The sequence below is a fragment of the Lepidochelys kempii genome, chromosome 7 (genome assembly GCF_965140285.1).
Source record: "Lepidochelys kempii isolate rLepKem1 chromosome 7, rLepKem1.hap1, whole genome shotgun sequence".
NCBI classification, from domain to species: Eukaryota; Metazoa; Chordata; order Testudines; family Cheloniidae; genus Lepidochelys; species Lepidochelys kempii.
The window spans coordinates 30,222,401-30,240,774 of record NC_136386.1 but is presented as its reverse complement, the minus strand read 5'-3'; the positions used below and the strand labels follow the sequence as shown (position 1 = coordinate 30,240,774).

Genomic DNA, 18,374 nt, shown 5'->3' with positions numbered 1-18,374 from the left:
GTCCCCCTGCTGGGCTGGTGCCCCATCGTCTCTCTCCAAGGGGGAGCAGGGAGGTAGCTGCATCCCTGGAGGTGTGTGTGCGGGGAGTCTCGCTCCCTGTTCTAAGTGCCTTGGAAAAAGCTCCTTTCACAAGCAAATTCCTGTTCTTCTCTGGGAGGATCAGCCCCTAGAGGGAGAGACAGTTCACCTTATCACTATGCACACCACTATGTAGGAACTGGTGCTAGAATCGGGAGTGTCAGGATTCCTGGGTTCTCTCCCTGGCTCCTCCCCTGGCTCTGGGGGGCGAGAGGACAGGCTCGAGAGAGCCCAGCCAAATGTAGTCTTCAAATCAAGGCTGGAGACCTTTCCTGAAGAGCCAATCACAGGCTCCTGGGCTCAGTAGAGGGCTGCCCTGGGCTATGAGAGACAGGAGCTCAGACTGAATAGGCTAATGTTCCCTTTGTCGTAGCTGTCTGCAGGGCTGTAGCCCTCCTGGTCCCAGTATATTAGAGAGACAAGGGGATGGTCCCATTGCAGATATTACCTCACTCCCTTACGTTTCTTTGCACCAGTGACTGTCCTGATCCTGGTGCTCAGCAATGGGATGTCTGTGCTGGCTGACGCTAGGTCAGAAAAGGCACTGGCAAAATGAACAGATGTTAGGAGAGGAACCATGGGAGTTTTCATTTGACTCCCGGAGTTTCTGGGGGGCATCTCATAATGCATGGATGCATAAACGGGAATCTCAAGTAGGAGAAGGGAGGTTCTGTTACCTCTCTATTCGGCACTGGTGTTGCCACTGCTAGAATCCTGTGTCCAGTTCTGGTGCCCACAGTTCCAGAAGGATGTTGCTAAACTGGAGAGGGGGCCAAGAGCAAAGTGGTGGAATGTTACACCATGGGCTCCCTGCCTTGAATGCTGTGTGGTGAATTCGAACTGATTCAGAGCTGTATGGCTGCAAGGAGAAGGACTGTAGCAAAGGGGTGTGGACGCACTTCAATTCACTGCGATTACATTGCGGCGTTTTGAGTGAGCAAACCACACTGCTGTAACATCACCATGAAGACATGGCCTTAGGATGTGCCCTCTTGTTGGGTCCTAGGCAGGGAGCAAACCTGGGAATTTCCTGATTTGAAAGGATGACGTTCTGCCCATCGAGGTACAGGACAATGAATGGGAGTGCAGCGGCAGCAGCTGGTATGAGCTCTTGCCACCAGAGAACACTCCACGCAGTGTTAGCAGGGAGTACACAAGCACATAGTTTGGGCCATTCCCTCTGAAAGGCAAAGTGACTGAGACCTGGGCCTGTGGGTGGGTTATGCCCAGCTCTGCCTGGGGTGTCCTTACTTGTGCAATGATTGCACGATTGTTGCATCACTAAGGCTGGGGTGTGAGGCCTTGTTCTTTGGACTGTGAAGGTAACAGCTCTGTGAAGGTAACCTGATCACAGCTGTAGGACCTTGGGTGGTATCCATGTGCTGAGGCGCTGAGACCCCACAGAACTCATTGCTGATGTAGGTCTGGAGCAATGGGGCAAGCAATGCAGCCATCTCTCCATCCACTGCCTCAGCCAGAGCAAGGGGTGGGTGCTGGAGCCCATCCGCCTAGCCCCCACTGCCACATCCTCCTGTAGCCTCCAGGGCCCCCAATCTCCCAGGATACCAAGGGGCACCACACCCAGCTGATACCCCCCCCACTCCCCCTGCAGCGTCCCGAGGTGCCTCTCTCCTCCATCTCCTCAGCTGCCAGGGGTCACCCCCTCCCCAGCTGGGACCAGCCCCCCAGAGAGAGGGAGCCCACGCACACTTATCTCCCCTACGCCACCTTAAGAAGGTATGACCGCCCCCCACTGCCCCCGCCTGGGGAGTGACGAGTGGGAATCCCAGCGAATGGGAGCGAGGACTCCGTGCCTGGTGCCCAATGGGGAGGAGGGGTGTGGAATAGCGCTCACAACCGATTTAAAGAGACAACACCCTCCGCCCGCGCGCCCCCCCCCATCCCTAGTCAGCTGATGAGGCCTGGGCCTGGGTTCATCTACAGGGCATCCTGGGCCGCTCTCTTCCTGGGGGCGCATGGAGGAGCCGCTGGAGATGCCGCCTGGGGAGGAGAGCAAGGTGAGCCTGGTACCACGGCGGGGTCCTGCATTCGCCACCCGGGAGGGGCAGTACCCTGCATCCTGCTGCCCCCCGCGCCCGGTGCCCCGGGTCGGGCATCGCCCTGCATCCCCCCCCCCCCCCCGTTGGGTGCTCCCATATCTGACCCTCTTCTCTTCCCCAGCCTTGCTCACCCTCGGAGGAGCTCGCCACTGACCCCTCCTTGCAGGTTGAGATCTCAGACGCAGTCAGCGAACGGGACAAGGTGAAATTCACTGTCCAGACCAAGGTGAGGGGGAGTATGGGGTGAGGGGATTGGAGAGACAGGGTGGAAGGGGTCCCTTATGGGGGGTCTCCCACCATCGGGCTCTGATGTTTGGGGGGTCTCTGGGGAATGTCTCTAGTGAGGTTTGAGGGTCCTTGCCTTGGGTGTCTCCATTTGGGGTGGTCTCTGGGGGATCCCTGGTTTGGGGAGGTCTCTGGCAGGTCCACATATTGAAGGGGATTCTGGGAGTCCCAGGTTTGGAGTGTCTCATTCCCTGCCCCTCTGTTGCAGAGCTCCCTGCCCGACTTCAACCGCCCAGCGCTCTCTGTGGTCCGGCAGCATGAGGACTTTGTTTGGCTACACGACACCTTCTCTGAAAATGATGAATACGCTGGCATAATTGTGAGTGGAGGGGATGAAGGGGGCCAGGGGGACAATGTAATGGGTGAGAGGGGATATGGGAATCATGGTAAGGAGGACATCTGGGAGGGCATGGGGCAGGGTGTCATAAGGGGGAACATCATGTCAGGTGCTGGTGTCTACAACTCAAGAAGGCTATTGCTAAATTGGGTTCAGAGAAGAGTCACAAGAAAGGTTAAAGGACTGGAAAACAGGTTGTGACAGTGAGGGATTCCCAAGAGCTCAATCTGCTCAGTTTAACCAAGAGAGGGTTAAGGGATGACTTGCTCCTAGTCTGCAAATAAAGGTCTAACAAGATCCAGGGGCTGGAAGTTGAAGCCAGACAACTTCAGACTGGAAATAGGATGCAAATGTGTACCAGTGTGGGTAATGAACCAATGGAGCAATTTACTAAGAGCTGTGGTGGATTCTCCATCACTCAACATTTTTCAGTCAAGACTGGGTGTTTTTCTAATCTGCTCTAATTCACAACAGCAGCAGATTCACATGGCTGTGATGTACCTGTGTACACATAGAATGAACTTCCATCCTGTATAGTCCCTTGCAAGTCTTCTTCTTTTGGCAAGAGTCAGCATGGGAGGATTTAGGCTTCTTAAATCCTTCAGAATTGCATCTTCCAACCTCATTTGTGATTGGTCTCGTGCTCTACTTTCTTTGACCTCAGGTCTATAAAGCTTCTGTAAAAGCACACCTTCTTCTCCGTGCTGGACATGGTGACCACACCTTTGCAGTCTTCTCAGCGGATGTGAGACTGCAACTTGCCGGGGTCATCTAAGAATCTCTTTGTTTGTGACAAAATCAAACCAGTGGATGTTTTGACACTGAAAACTGTTTGGTTTCCTCTCCTCAGCTGTTTTTCATGGCCATGTTCCTGCTCCATACGACAGAGTTGTCATCACTACCACATTGAACTCTTGTATCGTAGTTGTCACATGGACATCCTGCCACCCAGAGGCATAGGTGCTGGAACTAGGGGTGCTAGGGGTGCTGCCACACCCCCTGACTTGAAGTGGGAGGTTTCCATTCTATACATGGTTTACAGTTTAGTTCAGTGGCTCTCAGCACCCCCACTATACAGATTGTTCCAGCACCCCTGCTCAGAGGCCTTTGAAGACACTGAAGTGCCATGGATGCAGACCAATCCAACATGTGACTTCTTCTGATATAGAGCCTCTTATTGTCAAGTGATTACCCAGATAGATAAACCTATTCATCCATTCAGTGTCATTGCTGTCCACATACATCATTTGCAGGTCATTTGTTTCTGTTTTGTAGGAGGCTTGCATAGCTTTGGTTTGATCACCATTGACCCCAAGTCCCAGAGATTCCGCTGCTTTTCACAGCTCTCCCAACGTTAGCTGTAGTTGGCCAGTAATCTCTCCAAGTAAGGCAATAATAGCATGCTAAAGATCTTCTAAAGATGAATCTCTCAATTTCACGTCTCCTACTTTGGCCACCTGTCCTCCAGTGTCCGTGCCTTGTCATGACGGGGCAGCTTGCGTGCTCTAATGATCCCCAGAGTCTGTGTCGGCGGGGTCTTTTTGCTCCTGGTAGGTTCAACCATGCCAGATTGGTCTGTGGAGGACCTGAGAGCCAGACAAAACAGACACCCTGGTCCTCCAGGTTGGGGGTTAGGCACAGGGCTAACAACCCTGTCCTGTAAAAAACAAAATATGTTAAGGAAACAGCGACGGAGAAATCGACCATTACTGTGTGTGATGGCCTTCAGGAGTCAATGACCCGTATGACTGCCAGTGGCGAAAGCCGAAAGGAAGCCACTGGCATGAAGACTTCAGTGCTCAACATCAAGACAAAAACCAAACTTGTTTTTTGGAACGTACGGACAATGTACAAGGCAGGGAAGCTAGCTCAGGTCATAACAGAGTTGAGACGCTACAGCTTACACATCCAGGGTGTCAGCAAGAGCAGATGGATGGGATCAGGAAGATTAACAACAGCCTCGGGAAAAACTTTGCTGTTTTCTGGATGGGATGATGAACAGCACCATGAGAGTGTTGCCATCCTTTTGAAGAAGAGAGTGGAGCATTCCCTGCTTGAATGGAAATCCATCAGCAGCAGACTTATGAGAGCCAGACCGAAACGGAAACATAATAATGTCCCCCTGCTTCAGTATTATGCTCCGACAAATGACAGTGATGAAGAAGTAAAAGACAAATTCTATCCTACACTACAGGCGGAGTTAGAGAATACCGCGCCACGACCTAACTATCATCATGGGAGACCTGAATGCCAAGGCCAGTAAGGACAACACAAACAATGACAGAGCAATGGGAAGACATGGGTGTGGCGCCATGAATGAAAATGGAGAGAGGCTTGTTGATTTCTGTAATATGAATGACCTAGTCATAGGTGGAACCCTATTTGAACATGGTGAAATTCACAGGCTGACATGGTGTCAGAGATAAGAACCAGATTGACCATATCATGATCAGTGGTAAATGGCGACTCTCACTGACAGATGTGAAAGTGAGAAGGGGTACAGATGTTGGCAGCGACCACCACCTTGTGACAGCTTCCGTCAAGCTAAAACTGAGCAGTGTGGGCCCACCAAACAAGGGACATAGACGTTATGATATTGACAAGCTAGAGTCCCCTGACATACAGAAAGCCTTCGTTCTGCAGTTAAAGAACAGGTTTCAAGCACTTGCAGACCTTGATGAAAAGGAGGGGAATGCAGATGAGGAGATCAAAAAGAAGTGGGACAAGGTAACAGCAATTTATAAACAGAGCAGTGAAGCCTGTCTAGGCTACAGGCAGAAGAGAAGGAAGGAGTGGATTACACCCAGCACATGGAATGCCATAGAAACCAGACGAGCCCTGAAGAAAAAAGTTTTAGACACAAAATCCCAGAAGCTAAAGGACAAATACCGCAAGCAGTATAGCAAGGCACACCAGGAGGTCAAACACCTTGTGAGAGCGGACAAACGGCATTATGTTCATAATCGGGCAACACAAGCAGAGGATGCAGCTGCTCATGGTGAACAAGGAACCGTCTACAAAATGACGCGGCTTATCAGTGGTAAACGGCAGACACCAACAAACACTCTCACCAGGAACAAACAAGGCCACCTACTAACAACCGAAAAAGAACAAGAAATGCACAGGACAGAGCATTTCAAAGAATTGCCGAACAGGGAGCCACCTAAAGAGGAAGCAAACACCCAGGAGGCAGAAGAAGATCTTGATATCAACACAGATGCCCCAACTAAGGAAGAGATCATTCAAGCCATCAAATCCTTTAAAAATGGGAAAGCTCCTGGCAAGGATAACTTGAATGCAGAATTGTTCAAGATAAATCCTAAATTAGCAGCATCTATTCTGGCCCCTCTATTTACATCAGACTGGGAAAGAAAAAAGGGCCAGAGGAGTGGACCCATAGGGTTATAGTGAAGATAACAAAAAAGGAAAACTCAGTGATTGTAATAACTGGCGTGGTATCACACTTTTATCTGTGCCAAGCAAAGTATTGTGTAAGATCATAGTCCAGCGTATATCAGAGGCAGTTGATTGTGTTCTCAGAAAAAAGCAAGCTGGTTTTCAGAAAGGGCGTGGATACACAGACCAGATCTTCACTCTATGAAACATAATAGAACAGTGCTTAGAATGGCAACAGCAGTTCTACATACATTGCATAGAGTTTGAGAAGGCTTTTGATAGCCTTCACAGGATCAGCCTCGGGCGCATTCTGCGGGCATGTGGAATTCCCTTCCGTATAATCAACATCATCAAAAGCTTCTATTTCAACTTTACATGCAGTGTTGATCACAGTGAGCTCAGTTTTGAAGTCAAAAGAGGAGTATGCCAGGGGTGTGTTATGTCTGCAATCCTCTTCAAAGTTGCCATCGACTGGGTAATGCAGTGTATAACAGAAGACATGCCAAGAGGCATTAAATGGACACTCTTCTGATCCCTTGAAGACCTGGATTTCGCAGATGATGTCACTCTCCTATCACATACCCAATGCCATAAACAAGAAAAAAACAACTCAACTCAACGCATTCAGCCAGCAAATTGGACTGAAAATCAACTGCAATAAGACAAAAATAACAAGGAGTCCTTGTGGCACCTTAGAGACTAACAAATGTATTTGGGCATAAGCTTTCAGGGGCTGTGTGTTATCCAGGAGGATTGGATGATCACAGTGGGCCCTCCTGATCAGTGAATCTATGAATTGTAAAGGCGTGGGGCATAGGTGGAGACACAGGATCACTGTAATGGGAGTGGGGGGCGGGGGTGGAGAAGGAAGAGTGTTTCTAGAGGGGGATCCTTTAGCCATTGACATCCTGCCCCTAATGGACCCCCCAAGGGCCCCTGACCTCCCAGCCCTGCCCTAGCCTTATTGGGATCCAGGAAGTGGACAGACGAAAGCTCGCCCACTGCTAAAGGATCCCCCCCCCCCCCCAGCCTAAGGGGGAGGTCCACAGGACCTGGAAAACCAATTAGTTACAGGGGACAACTAATGAACAACAGGGACAGGAGTGCGGTCAAAGGGTCAAACAAAGGGAACCTGACGGGGACACCGAGCAGAGACCCCCGGACAGCGCCCACTGCTCCTCGAAGGCATCAAGGGAGTCAGTGGACGCCGCCCAGAGGAACTCTGCCCGGAGGCGTGAACGGACCGAGGATCGGAAATAGGCCCCACAGTCACAGGAGACTCCATCGGCCAACCTCCTCACCCTGGTTTTATAGATGGCCACTTTAGCCAGGGCCAGGAGGAGGTTGACCAGGAGGTCCTGCAACTTAGTGGGGCCACGGACAGGGAGTGCATAGATAAGGAGGTGAGGGGAAAAGTGCAACCAAAGTTTTAACAAAATATTCGTGAGGAGCCAGAATAGGGGTCTGCAACCTGGCGCACTCCAGGTAGACATGCGCCAGGGTTTCCCTCACGCCACAAAAGGGGCAGGTGTCCGGGATTGGGGTGAACCACGCCAAGTACACACCCGTGCTCACGGCCCCATGAAGGAGCCGCCAACTGATATCCCCGGCGGGCCTCGGGACTAAGGTGGAATATAGGCTGGCCCACCAGGGCTCCTCACCCTCCAGAAGTGGCAGGAGGTCCCGCCACTTTGTGTCAGGGCGGGACGCGGGGGTGAGGACGTGAAGGGTGTGGAGCACGAGCATGTAGAGATGTTTCTTGGGCGCGGTCTGGAACCGGACCGGCTGCAGCTTGTGTAGCCGGCTCACGGTGAAGGGGTGTGGGGGTCGGATGGGTCAACGGGGCAGGGGCCTGATGAAAAGGTCCGGAGGGCCTGGGGTGGAGGGTGGGTGGGGCGTGCCCTCTCGCAGGACCCGGTCGAGGTAAACCCGGGCAGCAAAGCGGCCCTCACCTCCTGAAGTACGCGCAGGGGAGTACGAGGTCTGGAGAGCCCCATGCCCTGAGCAAGCGTCAGGGGATCCAGCCAGTCTCCCTGGTCATAGTCCAGGAGGTCTCCGACTCTGGTAACTTCTGCCAGGACCAACCTCTGGCGCACCGAGGGGGACTCTGCCACCTGCACACGGAGCTGGGGGTTGTGTAGCAGGGGCTCTGCGAGGAGATCTTCCCCCACGGAGGCCGCCACGGACCTGGTCGCTGTGAACAGTTTCCAGGTCCTGGTAGAAGACCGGCAGCCCGGAGAGGTCTCGCGGAAGACCCCTCGGGTGGAGATAAAGGAGCTGCCGGTCATATCGGAGCCCTCGGAAGCGGCGCAGGGAGGCGTGCGCCAGTACGCTCCACGCCGGACTACCTGCACCATAAAGGAGCCTCTGCAGGGCCTGAAGGCGGAAGACATGGACCTGAGTGCGGAGACATTTCAGGCCCTGCCCTCCCTCCTCCAGGGGCAGATGGAGAACCCCTGCAGAGACCCAGTGCAGTCCTGACCAGAAGAACTCCAGAATCAACGTCCAGAGGTTGGCCAGGAAATCCGCGGCCGGGACCAGGGTGTTGAGCCGGTACCAGAGCATGGACAGGACCAGTTGATTGAGCACCAGTGCCCGCCCTCAAAAGGCCAGACACCGGAGCAGTCCTGTCCATCTCCGGAGCCGCTCTACCACCCTGCCCTCTAAACCGTGCCAGTTCTCTGGCGGAGACGGATGCGTGGCAGAAAGGTAAACGCCGAGATAGAGCAGCGGACCCGCTCTCCACTGGATGGCTTGAAGCGCGGGTGGGAGGGAGCTCGCCTGCCGCCAGTCCCCTACCACCAAGCCAGAGCTCTTGACCCAGTTGACCCGGGCGGAGGAGGCTGCCGAGTAGACGGCCTGGCAAGCCTCCACCCACGCCAAGTCACCCGGGTCCTGCACCACGAGGAGCACATCGTCGGCGTATGCCGACAGGACCAGCCGCAGTTCCGGGTCCCGTAGCACCAACCCTGTCAACCTCCTGCGGAGGAGACAGAGGAAGGGCTCGATCATCAGAGCATACAGCTGGCCCGAGAGGGGGCACCCCTGCTGTACTCCTCGCCCGAAGCTGACTCTGTGGAGGCGTACAGCACCTGGAGAAAACCCACAAACTGGGGTCCAAAGCCAAACGCTCGCAGAGTGCTCAGGAGATACCCGTGATCTACCCTGTCAAATGCCTTCTCCTGATCCAGGGGCAGGAGGGTGAACGACAGACCGTCCCTACACCCGAGTTCCAAGAGGTCCCGGACCAGATACAGGTTGTCAAAGATGGTGCGGCCCAGGACGGTGTAGGTCTGGTCTGGGTGGATCACGTCCGCTAGCACGGACCCTAGCCGCAGCGAGATGGCTTTCGCTACGACCTTGTAGTCCGTGCTGAGGAGCGAGACGGGACGCCAATTTTGTAAATTGCAGAGGTCCCCCTTCTTTGGTAATAAGGTGAGCACAGCTCGCCTGCACAAAAGAGGGAGGGCCCCGCTCTGCAAAGACTCGGCCCAGACGGTGACTAGGTCTGGGCCAAGGATGTCCCAGAACACGCGGTAGAACTCCACGGTCAGCCCGTCCATACCCGGTGATTTATTGGTGGGCATGTGGCGGAGGGCTTCCAAGAACTCGGCCAGAGTGAGAGGCAGCTCAAGCCGGTCTCGGTCACCCACGCTGACCTTGCCCTGCCCTAGCCCTAGGCATCATCCCCCAACAGGACATCTGGAGGGAGGGATAGCTCAGTGGTTTGAGCATTGGCCTGCTAAACCCAGGGTTGTGAGTTCAATCCTTGAGGGGGCCATTTGGGATCTGGGGCAAAAATTGGGGATTGGTCCTGCTTTGAGCAGGGGGTTGGACTAGATGACCTCCTGAGGTCCCTTCCAACCCTGATATTCTATGATTCTACAATCTGAGCCCTTTTCCCCTGCCCCATAGCAACTGGCCATGAATTCTTTCTCAGCCCCTCCAGCTCCACCTCCCAGCCTCCTTTGTTCCAACCATTAGCCCCCCCACCCCGCTTCACTCCCCTCCCCCAACTGTGAGGCCCCCTCATCTCTGCCCTTTCACCCCCATGCCTCAACCATGAGCCCCCATCAGCTCCACCCTCACCCCCGGCCTGCCCCACAGCTAGTATCACGGGCCCATGGGGGCCTGAGGTCACAGAGGTTTCGGAGGCTGGAGGAGGGGTTCAGAGCTAATATTTCTCCTGGTTCTTCCCCCACCACCCCCGGCCCAGATCCCCCCTGCGCCCCCCAGGCCTGACTTCGAGGCATCGCGGGAGAAGCTGCAGCGCCTCGGGGAGGGGAACAGCACCCTGACGCGGGAGGAGTTCGCCAAGATGAAGCAGGAGCTGGAGGGGTGAGTGACACCAGGGGAGGGCGGGGGCTGACCTCAATGCCCCAGTGTAGCACTAGGGGGCACTGTGCTGTGGGGTCAATAAGGGGTCAGTGGGGGCGCTGTGCCATGGGGGCAGTACAGGCGATCAGCGAGAGGTGATACATAGGGGTTAGTAGGGGGCACTGTGGGGGGGCTCCGGGGGCAGTGGGGGGGGTGTCCAGGGGGTCAGTACTGGGACACTGTCCCTGCAGATGCTCACCTGCCTGTCTCCCCCAGCGAGTACCTGGCCATCTTTAAAAAGACGGTGGCAATGCACGAGGTGTTCCTGCAGCGTCTGGCAGCCCATCCCGTCCTACGCCGGGACCACAACTTCTACGTCTTCCTGGAATATGACCAAGACGTGAGACCCCAAGTACCCCTCCCAAGAGCCTCCCACCCCTGGCTGAGTTCCCAACTCCCACACCGACCCGAGGCTCCCTCTGATCCTGCTGGCCTCCTGCAACACCTTGAGCCTGCCTCTGACCCCCCAGCTCTCCTCTTCCCTGCTGAACCTCCCACCTCCTCCCCACTGAGCTACCCCCCGCCACCAGCTTTCTCCACTGCTGAGCCACAACCCCCCTCTCCCTGCGGAGCTACTTGTCTGCCTAGCACAAGGTACCCAATTTGAGGCCATTCCCATCTCCACCGCCTCCCGCCAACAAGGGGGACCATGTGGGAGACTGCCCCCCACAATGTGAGGAGCACAGGGCCTGGAAGGAGCCAGGGAGGTGAGGGGGGCACCTCCTTCTCCCCCCACTGCCCTGCCCCACTCTCTCCTCCAACCCTGGGCTACACAGATCCCTCCCCCTAGCTCCTATGATCTCTGGCTCTGGGCAGCCCCTGTGGTGGGCTGGGGGGGATGTGAGGTTCAGGGGGTCCTGGGGGGCCCTCTCCCACCTCCCCCCCCACACACACCTGGCACTCTCTCTCCTTGCAGCTCAGTGTACGTGGCAAGAACCGCAAGGAGCTGCTGGGCGGTTTCTTCCGGAACATCGTCAAGTCAGCTGACGAGGCTCTCATCACCGGGGTGTCGGGGCTGAAGGTGAGCCAGGACCCACTGCATGCGGTGGGGGGTGGGGGGGAGCAGGGATAGAGTGTGTGCCTCCATCAGATCCCATCTCCCCAGAAATCCATGGGCCCTGCACAGATCCTCCAGTGACATTTTTGGGGTTCAATCTAGACCAATACCTGTCCTGCAGCTCTGGGTGCCCTCAGTGCTCTGCCTCTGTGGCTCACGGCTCTGACTCCAACAGCCAGGCTACTGCCATGCAGGTCACACCCCGGCTTCCCCTCCTAGTGACCCCAACAGCCCATCCTGACTTTCCCCCAAATGGTCCTGCACTGTCCAGCCCGCTCCTGCAACACTCACAGAAGGAAGGAAGTTCGTTGTTCGTTCAGAGGGACAATCCAGGGCGGCTCACTGATTTCACTGGGGTTTGACAAGCGCTCTTATGGCAGTCCCAGCACCGAACTGGTGGAGAGTCAAATACGTTTAGTGAAGGCAAAGGCAGAGGTTTAAATGGCACCCGAAGGAGGAGTAAAGATAAATGGTTACACCTTTGCTTCTCAGGGTATGTCTACACTGGAGACTTCAAAGCGCAGCCATAGGAACGCTCCCGCAGCAGCGCTCTGAAGTGTGAGTGTGGTCGTGTGTGAGTGCTGAGGATTAGCTCCACAAGGGGGTTAGCTCCGAGAGCTGGGAGCGCGGCTTCCAGCACTCGGAGCCTGTCTACACTAGCGCTTTCAAGTGCTCAGACTTTCTGCACTCAGGGGGGGTGATTTTTCACCCCCCGAGCCAGCAAAGTAGAGCGCTGTAAAATGTAAGTGTAGACATACCCTAAGACTGACACTGCACTTCAGTGAGTTACAGCCCTTGCCTGAGCAGAGTCCTCACCTAAACTCAGTTCCCGGGGACTTCAACCCCTCAGCTGGAGGACCCAGTGGCCTGTGATTTCAGCCGCTCTGGCCCCTTGAATCCTTCTTCGTTACACTTTTATAATACAGGAATACTATATACAAGCAATTGATTGTTGCTTATCATTTGCGGTTCAGGTCCCTTGTCTGTCTAGCTAAGAGGCCTCTCCCCCACCTGGTTCTGTTCACCTTTGTAGGCAGCGGTTCCTTCAGTGTCTCTGCCTGACGGGCTAGTCAGCTGTGCAGATACACGTTCCTTTGCCTAGGGCAGACTGGGCTTATGCGCTGCTTGCCAAACCCATCTGAAGAACATCATTCAAGTGCTTACTTACAACTCTTTGTACGCACCCGGGCCCTACGTCACCCTGGAATATTAATGAGCAGGGAGTTAGTTTTCCAGTGATATCTCATGATACCAATGTGTTAGGTGTATTGAGTGTGTCGGGCCTGACAGGAGTGGCTGACAGAGTAGCAAACCACCAATGGGGCTCTGTCACACACACCCCCCTCACCCCGGCCAAGCCCCAGTGCGAAGAGTAACATGGCCTGCCCAAATCACCCCCCACCCCCCCACTGGTGCAACTGCCCCCCTCCCCCACGGTATCAGAGAGAGTGGCATGGCATGCACATATCCGTCTCCCCCCCCCCCCCCGCACTTGTGGAGAGTGGCACAGCCCGCACAGATTCCTCCCCCTGCAGCAGTGACCATGTTAGCACTTAGCCCAGCCCACGTAGATTCCCCACTCCCGCCCCATGTGCAAGGACCACATGGCACCCCCCACCCCCCGGAGAGGTGCTGCATGGTGTGTGCCGATGCCCCTCCCCTGTTATGGGTGGGGCCGTGTGTGGGGCACCCCGCGGATCTCTGGCTCCCTGTCACCCCCTGCAGGAGGTGGACGAGTTCTTTGAGCACGAGCGGACGTTCCTGCTGGAGTACCACGCCCGGGTGCGCGACACCTGCCTCAAGGCCGACCGCGTCATGCGCTCCCACAAGAGTACGTGGGGAGGCAGGATTGTCTCTCTCCCGTCCCTTCCCTACAGCCCCCTCTGGTACCAGGATCATCCTCCTGCCCCACCCTGGCCCTTGGCACTGCCCCTTTCAGGAGTGTCTCCCCTGGGGAGGGGAGGTACCTGGTGGTCAGGAGCACTTGTGGGTGGGGACCACCTGGGGTGCTTAGCACAAGGGATCCCCGGGAGAGTGGCAGCTGCCTAGGAGCTCTCCCCCATCTGGAGGCAGTGGGGGAGCCCTTAGGGGTCAGAGGGGCAGGGTGGTGGAGGTTCTGGGGAGGGGAACCCCACCGGGCTCCTGGAGGTGGGTGTGAGGTAGGGACTCCTGATTTGTGGGGGGAGTCTCTAAGATAATGGGGTACATCCCCTGCCCTGATGGCTGCCCCCCAATACAGGCCTGGCAGAGGACTATATCCCTATCTCGGTGGCACTGGGCAGCCTGGGCACACAGGAAGTCCGCCAGCTCCAGACGTGAGTATTGAGGTGCAGGAAAGGGGCTCCCTATGAGCTCCCAGAACTGCTTGTTGGGGGAGCTGTGTTAGGGAAACAGGCACTGGGACTGGGGCTTGAATATCCCCCACCAAGCTTGGAGGGGCTGGTATAAGGTGTGCCCCCCCAGAATGCACTCTGCTCCCCCCTCCAATGACCCCAGTTGGACATCACGGGCACTTCCACTCCCAGCCTAGGGTGTCAATTGGGGATTAGATGCTGGGGGGAGAGTGGCGAGATGGGATGCATTTTGGGGGTGGGGAAGGCAGCCCGGTGTGGTGGCGAGTGGGCCCTGTGGATAGTTGGGCGCTGATGGGGGGGCACTTCCTGGTGTGGCGGTAGAGATCTGGGGGGAAGGAGGCACCTCAGACAGAGCTGGCGGTGCAGCCTTGTGTAGAGCTGGGGGACGGGGTGCTGTCTGGTGGGGGCAGGGTGCAGGGGACACTGAGGGGGACGGGGTGCTGTCTGGTGGGGGCAGGGTGCAGGGGACACTGAGGGGGACGGGGTGCTGTCTGGTGGGGGGCAGGGTGCGGGGGACACTGAGGGGAATGGGGTGCTGTCTGGTGGGGGGCAGGGGACACTGAGGGGAATGGGGTGCTGTCTGGTGGGGGGCAGGGGGCGGGGGACACTGAGGGGAATGGGGTGCTGTCTGGTGGGGGGCAGGGGACACTGAGGGGGACGGGGTGCTGTCTGGTGGGGGCAGGGTGCAGGGGACACTGAGGGGGACGGGGTGCTGTCTGGTGGGGGGCAGGGGGCAGGGGACACTGAGGGGGATGGGGTGCTGTCTGGTGGGGGGCAGGGTGCAGGGGACACTGAGGGGAATGGGGTGCTGTCTGGTGGGGGGCAGGGTGCAGGGGACACTGAGGGGGATGGGGTGCTCTCTGGTGGGGGGGGGATGCAGTATTGGGGGGCCCTAATTTAGGGGAAGGGTGTGGGGGCACTTGGGGGATGGTGATGTGGGGGACGGGGTGCAATGGGCAGGTAACTGGGGGGAAAGTACCAGGATGTCACTGATGAGTCTCCCTTTCGCTCCCCAGGAGCTTCCTGAAATTGGCTGAACTCTTTGAACGGCTGCGGGTGAGTGAGTGAGGGCTCCCTGCTCTCCCCAAGGGGCCTCTCCCCATCCCCTACTCTACTATGGGCCCCCTCTGCTCTGGGGCTTCTACCCCGCCCCCCCCCCCACACACTCTGCCACCATTCCTCATGCTCCAGACCCCCTCCAATCTCCTGGTGTCCCCCACCCTCCCCTGAACCCCACAACCAGGATCAGCCCCACCCCACAGACCCTACAGTGGGGAGGCAGGGCCTTCATGGCCCCCATCCTGCACCTCCACCCCCCACTTACTAGCACCCCCTATGGCTGGGTGTTGGGGACCTCTGAGGGGGTGACATTAGCTCAGAAGGATGGGGCGGAGAGGCTCAGGTGTAGTTGTGGGATTTACACCCCCCCTCTTTTGACCCCCCGTTGTGTCCTCTTCTCCCCAGAAGTTGGAGGGCCGTGTGGCATCCGATGAGGATCTGAAACTGTCTGACCTGCTCAAGTACTACATGAGAGACTCACAGGCCGCCAAGGTACAGGCAGCCCGGGGCCGCGATGGGGCCGTTGCTATAGGGCTCCCTGGCCCAGCCCTGAGATGCAGCCCCCCTTGGGGTGGGGCATGGAGGTTTATAACCGTCTGTGTCCCCAGGACCTGCTGTACCGGCGCCTGCGGGCCCTGGCTGACTACGAGAATGCCAGCAAGGCCCTGGACAGAGCCCGCATGAGGAACAAGGAGGTGAAGCCAGCTGAGGTCCATCAGCAGCTGTGCTGTCAGCGCTTTGAACAGCTCTCAGCCTCCGCCAAGCAAGGTGAATACAGACGGGCTAGGAGCCAGGACTCCTGGGTTCTATCCCCGTCTCTGGGGGTGGGGGTGGGGGTAGAGCAAGGGGCTGGGATCCAGATCTCCTGGGTTCTCTCTCTCTCTCTCTCCCTCTCCCCGGGCAGAACTGACTGATTTCAAGTCACGTCGAATCTCCGCATTTCGCAAAAACCTGATCGAGCTGGCGGAGCTGGAGCTGAAACACGCCAAGGTATCGGGGACCCCCCGAAACCCTGCCTGGGACCCACCCACCTCCCCGCTAGCCCTTGGGAACCCCCTAGCCCAGCCTGAGTGCGGAGCTGCAGGAACTCCCCCACCCCTGGCTGGAAACCCCTGGGCATCCTCCCCCCCCCCCCCAAACCTGAACTGGGACCCCTCAGAAGCTCCCATCTCTTTCTTACCCTCCTCACCCAGTGCATGCTCTGCCTCCCCATCCCCCAAGTCCCTGGGGAGCCCTGTTCCCCCTGCCATGCTCTCTGCACCCTGGGGTGGGGGGCTGAACGCTTGTCCCAGCCCCCACCCAGTCACCTGCATGCCTCCCATCAGTGCAGACCCTGTCCTCAGTTGCCATATCCAGGTGTGGCCTGCAGGGGGCAGCAGAGACACATACTTGGGTCCTGCATACAGGTTCAGTCCCTGCAATGCTGCTCCCAGTTAGGCTGAGAGCCAGGACTCCTGGGTTCTGTCCCCAGCTGTGAGAAGGGTGTGGGGTGGATCATTTAAGGTTTTCTTGGAGTCCCAGTTTCCCTGGAGCATCGCGCTGGGGAGTGGGGGTGTCTCCCCTCTAACCCCTTCCCTCTTTTCTAGGCCAGTAGCCTGCTGCTGCGGAACACCCTGATTGTGCTGAAGGGCGATGCCTGATGCTGCCCCCTAGCCCTGCACCTGTGGGAGGGGCTGCTTCACGCCTTGGTGCAGAGACCCTCCCCAGCCCTACTGCTGCTGCCTCATAACCCACATATCCCTGCCCCCCCCAACCCTGCTGGCATTCCAGCCTCCCCACCCTGCTCTGCCAACTCTGGGGGACCCATCTGACTATGGGGGCAACCCCCCACAGCACCCATTAACTCCCTCCCCTGGCCTCCCAGACATGGCTGCAGCCCAGAGTTCCTTGAGGAGGGGAAGTAGGGTGGGAGCCAGGACTCCTGGGGTCTATCCCCACTCTGGAAGGACAGTGAGCTAGAGCAGGAGGGCTTGGAGCCAGGTCTTACTGTTTTAGATGAGCCCCTTCCCCTCTGTCCCTCACCCCCCACACTGCAGTACACTGGGGTGGGGGGGGGGAAGGGGAGATGTTAAGGTGTGTTCAAGTACATAAAAGACTGTTAAAAGGAGGAGGGAGAAACATTGTTCTTTTTAACCCAAGGATAAGACAAGAAGCAATGGGCTTAAATTGTAGCAAGGAAGGTTTAGGCTGGACGTTAGGAAAAACTTAACTGTCAGGGTGGTTAAACACTGGAATCAATTGCCTAGGGAGGTTGTGGAATCTCCATCATTGGGGATTTTTCAGAACAGGTTGGACAAACACCTGTCAGGGTGGTCTAGATACTACTTAGTCCTGCCTTGAGTGCAGGGGACTGGACTAGCTGACCTCCTAAGGTCTCTTCCAGGTCTATGATTTGGAGCTGTTCTAGCCATTTACAAGAATCCAGGCTAGATGCCATCTCTGAGCAACCAGATGAAGGGGGGAGGGGCAGAATGAGGGGAAGAAGGGGTGTGAGATTGGTCAGGGGGAAGAAAGAGAGCGTGAAACTGCAGTAGGAAGACAAGAAACCACAGCCTTGGGGCTATCATCATTCAATTCTGCCCATCCAAGGCAATATGTCCATCCACAGCTCTGTACACCCCAGCCCCAAACACCCCCAATAAAGACCCATTTTGTATCCAGCTCCACCCCATGCAGCCTCATTGTCAACCCCCCTATTTTCCAAGCCTGCCCAAGCTCAGCTAGGGCCCAGCCCCCCACAGCATCAAGGCTCTTCCCCCAACCCTGCTTCCTCCACAGCTGCTGCTGGGACTCCCCTGCTTCCAACATTGCTCACCCTGACCCCCACCAGCCCTTTGTCCAGGGCCCCAGCTCCTGCATTGCTCGATCACAGCACCCTGAGCTGATCACTCATAGCAGAGAAGCTGGCCTAGGATCCCCAGCTGGGGTGAACTCCCAGGCAAGGCCTCCCCCCAGCAGGGCCAACACAGCTGCCAGGAAGAGCTCCCCACTCCCCTCGCTCCCCCTGTGATGGGGGGGGATACACCCTAGAGGGCAGGGAACCTGTCCAGGCCCCATCTCCTGCTAAGGCTGTACATGGCAGGATAAGCTCTGACACGAAGAAAGGAGACCATCAAAACCCCACCCACTCAGAGATAGAGCCCAGGGATCCTGGCTCCTGCCCCACCCCCAAACCCTCCTGCCCTCTCCCCTGTGGGAGAGAACTCTCTCTTGGCTTCCAAGCATCATTTAGAGCATGGGAAGGCTGTTAGCTGGGACTCCTTGATTCTAGCTCCACCTCAGGGGCTGGTGGATTAGAGCAGATTAGCATTACCCAGTTACACTGATAGCTCCTGTGGGGGAAAGCTACCCTCCTTCCCCCTACACACACA

At 56.7% G+C, this 18,374-nt stretch overlaps 1 protein-coding gene across 1 annotated transcript; it reads left to right on the top strand.

Annotated features, from left to right (window-relative positions):
* The first annotated feature begins 1,938 nt into the window (after positions 1-1,938).
* SNX32 (sorting nexin 32) lies at positions 1,939-17,663 on the top strand. Its single transcript, XM_073351719.2, has 13 exons — positions 1,939-2,096; positions 2,260-2,364; positions 2,632-2,742; positions 10,373-10,494; positions 10,750-10,873; positions 11,450-11,554; positions 13,316-13,421; positions 13,830-13,905; positions 14,961-15,000; positions 15,409-15,495; positions 15,612-15,771; positions 15,908-15,993; positions 16,590-17,663. Exons 1-13 carry the CDS (start codon positions 2,055-2,057, stop codon positions 16,641-16,643), a joined length of 1,218 nt encoding a protein of 405 aa, XP_073207820.1. The 5' UTR covers positions 1,939-2,054; the 3' UTR covers positions 16,644-17,663.
* Positions 17,664-18,374: the final 711 nt, after the last annotated feature.